The following is a 9296-nucleotide window of genomic DNA, read 5'->3' as shown; positions in this document are numbered from 1 at the left end:
ATTCTGTCTCCTTAGACAAGCCCTCCTTTGGTCTCTTTGGACCTGTTTTTATTTTTTTGGAGGACTTTATTATCTTGAAGTGTTACATGTTGATTTATCTTATTAAAAGAAAGAGTCGATGCGATTTACATAACTGCAGAAAATGAACATATGAAGATACATTTCTTTCCTATTCAAGACTACATTCATTCCTCAAAGTGACAGACTTTTTATACAAACTAATGTTATCTGAGCTAGATAAAGAAGAGCACTGCCCTGGGAATGCCACGGCTGAATTCATAGATAGCTATAGGATAAGTTTAAAATCCTCAACCAGAATCACATACAAATAGTAGTGGCGATTATAACGCAATTAAATGCACCTTTCGTGAAGATATGTCATGTGTGTGAAACAATACTATAATTACATCTTGATAAACAAAGCTTGACAGGAAACAAAAAAACCCTTATACATGCTTCCTCTCAACCATACAGCAGAAATAATAAACAAATCAGTAGCACGCGGGAAAAGAAAATAGCACTATTAGTAGAATAAATACAAGAAGAAAAGAATTTGTAAAAGAAGACCATCTTCTCCTCCCCTTTGAATAACAATTACAATGAAGGATAAGAGTGACAAACTTTTCAGTCACAAAGAAAAAGCCTCTTACGAGTCTTTCACACTACAGTATATACTTATTACATAACTTAGCCTAATACTTGAAAAGAAAATCTGGCAATCCCAATAGAAAAAGGGTCAATCTTTTGGCCTCTCTCTACTCTTTGGGTTCCTCGGTTTATTGTTTTCCCGATTTCAACTTAACACTCATTCATCAGCTCGTAAACATATTCACAAACAGGATTTGAATGACTGGATAACATAACTCATGGTTACCCCTCTTTCTTTCACTCTATATATCAAGGCTAAAACGAATTTATTTTGGTTTCTCACCTCTCCCCAAAAATCTCACATTTTTACAAACTTAATCTTTGTTGTCTTTGTTTCTTTATCATCTCTTCGACATGATTTACCTAAGCTACAGCAGCAGAGATGCTGCTGCAGCAATTGAACCCTTCAATCCTCACAGCAGCTGGAACGCAGCCACCTCCGTTCTTACGAGCTGAGTTGGAGGTAAAAGAAGGTGGCGGTGAAGGTGCAGCTGGTTCTTCTGGAATTGCAAGTAAAGGAACAAAATTGTTGTTGCTGAACTCGGAATCCTGAATTAAGGGATTCGATGTCCTGCTTGGTGGAGACCCGAAAAAGAATGGTGGAGATGCAGCCATATCAAAATTGGGCGTCTCCATATCATATCTCCCCTGTTTAGAGAAAAAAAATCAAATTTGTTAGCGCGAGTAATTGAAGTACTTATAAACAGTTAACATCACAGACTAGATCATTTGCAAACATGAATCTACTATCAGCAACAAAAGAAACAATTTTCAGTTTTCCACTTGAAGCGAAAATTAAGTAGGCGTTTGACCATAGATTCCAACGAGACAGATTAGCGTTTGATTATACTTTTTGTAAAGGAGAGAAGAGAACTTTATATGGAATTAATGAAGATTGAGTTGTAAAACAGGTTTGAAGCACTTTTCTAAATTTGAAATCCAACTCAAAGTTGGATTTGAAAATTTTATAACCAAACAGTGATTTTGAAATAAAGTAAGAAAAATATTCTGGAAAAATATGATAATTATCATGGCCAAACGACTCATCATCCAGGAGTTACCTTGGTGAGGATGATATCCAGAAGTTCAGTTCCAGCTTTCAAGTCATAAGCCTCCGGTTGATAATTACTGAAAGAACCCAAAAGAGAAACGCAAAAACGAAATAATTAACGAAAGAAAACAAGAGTAGAAAAAGGAGAAGATAGCAGGAACAAAAATAACATCCAACGGGTTACAAAGAACATACGTGATTTGCAGCGATGTAGAAGGTCTGATGGGTTTGGGGCAAACAACACCATCAGACACATAGATATCTCCCCGTCTAATTTCTCCAGCTCCAACACAACCCACCAAGACCGTTTGCTGATAAGCGCACCTATTCATTTTTTGTTTTTTTCACAACAGATCTAAAAGCCTGAAGAAACAAAGATGACACGAAGAATATACTGTATCAAACACTCGAGATCTCTACGACTTATACCTACGAACATGTATTTGTATATATATGTTTTATATTACTAAATATAAACATCATGGCAGAAATAGAATATTCGGATAAGAAAGAGAAATACGGAAAGGTAAAAGGGAATTTTACCTGGATGGGCGAAAATGGAGGAGATTATATTGGGGAAGATACACACCAGTACCGGTAGTGGTCGTTTGGTTTAAGGTATAACATGGGTTATGCCGGTACTAATTTTTATACCACGTTTGGTATAAGGTATAGATTTATCCCGGGATTATTTTATACCTTGTACCAAACGTGATATAAAAATTAGTGCTGGAATAACTCAACTTATATCTTCTTAACCCACTTATACTGGTATTATTTTATACCATCTTTCAGATGGTATAAAATAATACCAACAGATGGTATAAATTAGTCCCGGGATTGTAATCCCGGGACTATTTTGACCTCAAACCAAACGACCACGTACAGTGTACATGAGAAAGAGATCTATAAAAATAATTTGCATGTGGGTAATCACCAACACAACACTCGATAAAACTTTCAGGTATTAAAATGTACTTATGATACAGTTATTAATATATTTTTGAATTTTAAATTAAACACTGAACATATACTAATAATATAGTTAAACTCCATATATGTTAAAATCAAATACTTACAACTTAATCAAACCCTAAGAACTCTTCAATCTCAAACATCTAAATTAATAAAACAAACACATAAAAACAAAAGGTAGTGTTAATTTGACCAAGTTATTCACTGTCCGTCCCAAGGTGTAAATCAGTACTACTTTCTCCACTTTTATTTGTCCGCTATTTTCAGTTTTGCTTGTTCGCTTTCATATATCAAGAGAAATTAATCTATTTTTCGAATTTTACCCTTAGCAATAGTTACTCATTCAAAATCATTTTTCAAATCCATTAAGATTATATATCAATTAAGATGAGTATCATGATAAATTATAAACTTAATTTATTATTTAAGGGGTGTGCAAAGTCATAGTGGACAAGTAAAAGTGAGAGAGTAGTCGTAATATAGATAGAAATTTTTTATTTTTTATTTTAAAAGTAGTCCTTGTATCATTAATTAACTGAAGCTAACTATTCAAAGTTCAAACTAGAGTAGATTGAAGAGACAATAAATAGTGACGGCTAGTGCCAGCTTGTCAACCTCATGCGCTCATATTTCTCAATTTTATGAAGCATTATTGTGTAAACTTAATATATAAATAAATAAACTATTCCATCACTAATAATTTAAGGAGATTATTGCAGGTATGAAATTTAAAGTTCACAGCATTTAAAACTGCAAAATTTTGGCATTGAAGACTGAAGAGAAGGAGAAAAGGTAATGATCCAAAAAGGTGATGAAATGGTAGGTGAGCTTCCAACCTACCACCACACTTTTGGGTTTACTGTACACGGTTAGTCCAACTGTCGTGAATTTAATAGGTTTTACTTTCCTAATTTATGAATCACTCGTGAAATACTAAAATGTTAAGTGATTGCTTTTACAAAAACACACAACCAATTAAAGAAAGAAAACTATACCTTAGGAGGTATCTGGCACACGTACATAGAGTGATAGGGTAAATGATTTTATGTAATTTAGTACTCCATGTTGTAATAAGTTGGCCATTGTATTTTGAACTAATTCTACTTAATTACTTTTGAATTCTATTTATAAGTTAATTTTTAGGTGGCGTGGTAGAGTATAGGATTTAAATCCATAGCCATGGTGAGCTCAAGTTCTTGATGAAGCCATTATTAACGCTTATACATTGGTGATTTGATTCTAGTAGTAGTAATTAAGGTGGTCTCAATGGGTTGCTGGACCATCCAAAGGAGCCCAAAGACTTGTTAACCTTCTTGTCTTCAGAACCCAATGCAGATGAAAGAAGAAATTGCACGGTTTCAAATAGGCTGGTCTTTATTTTTTGTCCTTAGCAATTGAACTTATGCACCGCTAGCCTAGCGGAACATAAATTCTTTAAGGCTGGGGGCATAACTTGTGAGATATTATGATGCGAAAATATAAACTTATGCCTCGCGAAAAAAATTGTTTGCCTCGATGGGAAAAAATTGAAGACCAACACAAAATAGGGGAAGAGTGCAAATGACCCCAGATGAATCAGATCACAGGTCCTGAACAATAAAATGAAAGTGGCCAACAAGGATCTTTTATATCAAAGACGGCCCATTGAAGTTTGTCTTTGCAGAGCCCATTTGTCTTTGCAGAGCCCAACTTTAGAAGCGAAAGTCTGAAATTTTCAACTTCAAGCCCGGAAATCAGTGAGGCAAGTAAACTTTAAAAACTTTATAACATGCGGCTATTCCTTAAATATGAATCCTAAAAATGGCTATTGTTGCACTTCTTCCAACATATAATTGAAGAAAGAAAAAAATAAGTTCCATTGTAAAAATGATGTAAAATGACTATGTATAGAGTCTGAATGGTACATTACATTTCTTGATCAATAGCATAACACTGATGATACAAATCAAGACAATCTTTCATAAGCTCTCCCGATGCATATGTCTCTCATTTGTTGATAATTTTGTTTATTTCCCTTCAAATTTCAAAAAAAAAAAAAAAAGGCGATCAAATTAAGATCCTATATATATACCATGTGATGCTGCTACCTTTTACTTTTATTCTGGTGCACAATCTGCAGCTTTGCCTTTTAATTCAAACTTGGATGAACCCCTAATGTTTAAAAAGAAGTAAAGCTACGTACCCATGTCTCACTATATATCCTCATCCATCTTTTTTCTTTCCCTTTGCTTATAATGTAATTCACTATTTATCAAAATTGTTCATAAAATTCTCCTGTCATCCCCACATCATTCAACTTACCCCACATCATTCAACTTACTTTTAACTCTCCATGGGCCACCCTTATTTCTCTTTTTGTAGTAGTTATTTACAAAACAACATCTACTCATCAAATTAAAGTAATTTAGCTAATGTTTGCTGGGAAGAACAGTGGTGAAGCATCTCTAAATAATTTGCCATCAGATACCCTGACTTTGCTCATTTTGTCCTCGCACCAATGCAACTGCTCATCATTCACTTCACTCATTCTTAATACTCTTGATACCACTTTTAAGTCTATTAATCCCATCAATATCTCCATTTCTTCTTCTTCTTTTAATCTCCTTTTAGCCAAGCGGCATTTCCCTGCCCGACCAATATCCTTCACCCTTGACTTTTTCTGCACACACACATAAAATTTAATTTTCAGGTTAGTCACCTTAAAAAATACTAGGATTTAGAATCTTAAAAATAAAACATGTTACCTGTGTAAAGGTGACTTGATGATGTAAAAATCCTTATAGTAATGGTGCATATAATTTAAACTCACAAGAGTATAAAATAGATACGTGCCTTATTGTTTACTTTCTTGAGTAAGAGGAGAAGAGTAGGGTCAGCAGAGCCTCTTTTGTTTCTCTTAAAGAAAGCAGTCATTAATACTTGGCAAGGATTCTCCTTGTCCGCCTTGAGGAAACGCATAAATGTTCTGATTGCTTCTTCCATTATCCGAAGAAATGAATCTGATGATATTCTCGAGCACAAATTTTCCTGTCCTTTTTCCTCATCCGAATCTAGTCAACAATGTAGTAACACTAAACATCATTAATTATATTGTCACAAAATTATAGGAATATGTATTCATCAAAATTCAAAATTGTTTCTTTAATACACATAAGTTTTTATAAAAAGTGAGATTTATAATCTTAAAAATGTGCCAGATTATCTACTACAACAGGTAAATGTGACTTGATAGTATAAAATTTCTTTACACAGACAATATCTATAACTTAATAATTCCTGTGTCATCATTATAAAGCAAGAAGTGTCTAGTCAAACACTGTCCGCCATCGTGGCCCATGAAATGTTTTCACTGTTAGTATATACTAATTATGCAATTTTTATCATGCATGTTTTGTAGTTCATGCCTATTGACTATTGTAGCAAGTTAAATACTTGTAAAAGGCTTTTAAGTGAGTAATATATGGTGTAAAACATACTTTACACTATCACAGATTAAACTTAAAGAGATAGAAAAAGGGTTACCTCGATATTCAGGCACTTGAAGCAATTTTGGAGCTAAGCTTCTCATCCTAGCATAAATCTCAGGCCTCTTACCATGTTCATATGGCTCATTCTCTACATATCTTTGTAAAAGCACTTGAAACTGTTGAAAATGCTGAGCTACATGAGCAGGACAACCCGAATCCTCTTCAAGACGCGAAGCTCTTAGGCTTTTGAAGTATTTGTAATTCCAGCTCAGTGCCTCCCATGCTAAGCATACCTACACATGTAGGCCAACGTATTCACGATTTAAATTTATTATAAATTTGGTAATTTTCTAAGTAATATATTTATTTATGTTTGGTGGGACTATACTGCATCAGCCTCTGGTGTATGTACCTGTGCTACATAAGCAGCCTCTAATTCGTGATACGGGTTGTGTCGAAAATCCGATGATTTCCTGTTCTTTGTTGCTAATTTATAAACAATCCTGTCTGATATTGATCTTGGACATGATTGAATGGATCTTAGTGATTCTGAAAAAAGAAACAAAGAATTTAGACAACGTTAAAAGGGATAATTAAACAAATAAAAATGTGCTATTTATAACAATTAATTTAAACTTTTAGATAAGAAGGTCACACGTTTCAGTATATTGGCAAGCATACAATCTGGGTTTTGGTATCACTCATCATCCATTATCAAAAAGAATTTTCACGTGCTTGATTCGCAAAAAAAAAAAAATTAGGGCTTACTTGACGACAAGCTTGATAAAATAAGTGTAACAACTTAAGTTTTTAGATGATCATGAAAAATGACGTCAAACATAATTAAAGTGGGTAAAGTTAAATGTTAGTACCTGTTTCGTGGAGTTTTTGTACACTGATTCTATCTAAAAACAGCATTTCTTCATCATATTTTTGGAAGACCGTGTAAGATTCCCACTTGGGGCAACTTCTTCTTGAAGAAGAAGAAAATGGATCTTCACCCGAATCTTTAATGGAGTTTCTCCATTCGGAGGAACTCTTAGAAGTGGAACCAATACTATAAGAATCTCCAAATATTTCATCAATATTATTGTCCTCCTTTTCTTGAAATTGAAATTTCTTGCTCTCTAACTTTGATGGTGCATAAACCAAGAAATTTTCCTCTCTACAAATTTTTTTACTCTTCATTACTTTCTTGTCCTTCATGATTTTCCTATAAACTTTTCCTGTATAAAAAAAACAAGAATTAAAGTAACAAATTTTTCTTTAATGTGATCAACAAATTAATTAAACATCGCAATTAAGTCCGTACCATGATTAATGTCGCTATCCATCATGTCCAAATCACACTTGTAAGATTTCGAATTGAGAATCTTCTCTTCAACATCATCATCATCATCATCATCACTATGAACAGATTCTGAAGCTAGTGATGCATAAATGGAGTCTCCTTCATCAGCGACATTGCTATTTAAGCTATATTCAGTTTTTCCATGTTCGCGAAATGCGCATGCTACATAATGATTTTCCTCATTTGTTTCAACTTCATTATGGTAATATTCACTTTCTTCGTCCGAAAACTCTGCAAATTCATATGCATTATCTCGATTCCTGCAAAGTTCACAATATTTTATCAACATGAAATTTGAAAACATCGAATTAAACAAGAAAGAGGCATAAATGAAATTAAAATTGAAATAGGACTATAGATATACCTCCAGAAAAATGGATTTCCACCAAGAAAGTAGAAGAGTTTGGCAAGTAAAATGGAAGTGAAGTAGGAAAAAATGAGGAAAAGTTGAAAGGAACTTGAGACATTGTAGAATAGCCTTGCAATAGTTTCTTCAGAACATTGCATTGTGTTTTTTGGTTGAAATTATGAAGATTTTTGAGTTTCTACTGATCCTTCTCTTTACTTAGGTAAAACGCAAAAAAAAAAGAAACCAAAGTAGCACTTAAATATAAAAAGGTCAGTTCTTTAATTGCTTTCGCAAATTTCCTTGTTGGTCAAGGTGGTCCTTTGCTTTTTTCAGTTTAGTTATATATTCCTTGCACTTGAATATTTCCTTACCCTACTTGAAGCAATATAGTGTATGATTTTCTAAAAATATTTTTACTATGAGCATCGATCCTCCATAGTAAACACACAATAAGGGGGGAAAAGAGAGAGACCAAAACCCCGCCACACGCATCTGAATACAACTTGCTCTTTACAAAAGAATTAGTAGTATTAGAATACTCTGGTGCAGCCAGATTTTAAAAGGCCAAATTGTCAAAAGTATTTATGAAGTATGAAGGCTATATAAAAAAAAGTTAATTTAATCGAGTGTTCAGCTCAAGTTTTTTCGTGGAGCATTCTAAGATTTTTATTCTTTGCATCCTATAGGAAGAAAAAGCCAGGAAAATAGTTAACAATACATTTTAAGCTTGTCATATCGACTTCTATTCTTAGGATTAGGAGCCCGTTTGGATTGGTTTATAAGTTGCTTATAAGCTGTTTTCAGCTTTTTTGAGTGTTTGGCTAACCAGTTTATAAGTTATTTTGTGGTAAAATAAGCCCAAAAAAATAATTGGGTCCGTTTGGCTTAACTTATATAAAGCAGCTTATAAGCTAATAGCTTATAAACCAAAAAAATAAGTTGGGCTACCCCAATTTTTATTTTTTTTTTTGACTTATAAGTTGTTTTCAGCTTATAAGCAGCTTTTTTTAAGCCCATCCAAACAGGCTCTAGATTATATACTTTGACAATATAATTTACGAGTAATGTTTTTAACTTGTTATAACAAGTTATTTACTTTATTTTCTATATCAGCGATCAAAATAATTTTTCTATAAAGAGTTATCTGGTAAAAAAATAAAAATACTGAAGTGCTTTAGTTAAACTTTCATTTTAATGTATGGCCCAGTGTCGCATTAGTTAAACTTTCATTTTAATGTATGGCCCATTGTCTCTAACTTGGCCCCAAAGATTTGTCTGGATTACAAGTAGGATGTAGTAGTTCGTTGTGGGACAGCATCATATCCTAACCGTGTTTAATGAAAATTTATAAGATCCTTCAAATAAACAAGTCAACGTTAATTGACTCCAATACTATTGAATGCTAAAAGAAAGAGGAAAGGAGTTGGTCTAGTCGTGCAGATAACTAAGTAGGCG

At 33.4% G+C, this 9296-nt stretch overlaps 2 protein-coding genes across 2 annotated transcripts; both read right to left on the bottom strand.

The window, feature by feature from the left end:
* Positions 1-552: 552 nt before the first annotated feature.
* Positions 553-2326, bottom strand: LOC132633280 (uncharacterized). The gene is made up of 4 exons (XM_060349585.1): positions 2243-2326; positions 1895-2062; positions 1710-1776; positions 553-1296 (listed from the first exon to the last, which is right to left on the bottom strand). Exons 2-4 carry the CDS (start codon positions 2029-2031, stop codon positions 1012-1014), a joined length of 489 nt encoding a protein of 162 aa, XP_060205568.1. The 5' UTR covers positions 2032-2062; positions 2243-2326; the 3' UTR covers positions 553-1011.
* A 2106-nt stretch (positions 2327-4432) lies between these two features.
* LOC132634343 (uncharacterized) lies at positions 4433-8056 on the bottom strand. Its single transcript, XM_060350603.1, has 7 exons — positions 7857-8056; positions 7454-7752; positions 7014-7367; positions 6554-6690; positions 6197-6434; positions 5507-5724; positions 4433-5333 (listed from the first exon to the last, which is right to left on the bottom strand). Exons 1-7 carry the CDS (start codon positions 7997-7999, stop codon positions 5079-5081), a joined length of 1644 nt encoding a protein of 547 aa, XP_060206586.1. The 5' UTR covers positions 8000-8056; the 3' UTR covers positions 4433-5078.
* Positions 8057-9296: the final 1240 nt, after the last annotated feature.

This window comes from Lycium barbarum, chromosome 3, assembly GCF_019175385.1.
Source record: "Lycium barbarum isolate Lr01 chromosome 3, ASM1917538v2, whole genome shotgun sequence".
NCBI classification, from domain to species: Eukaryota; Viridiplantae; Streptophyta; class Magnoliopsida; order Solanales; family Solanaceae; genus Lycium; species Lycium barbarum.
Note: the sequence above shows the minus strand (reverse complement) of the source record. Positions and strands in the feature narration are given on the sequence as shown.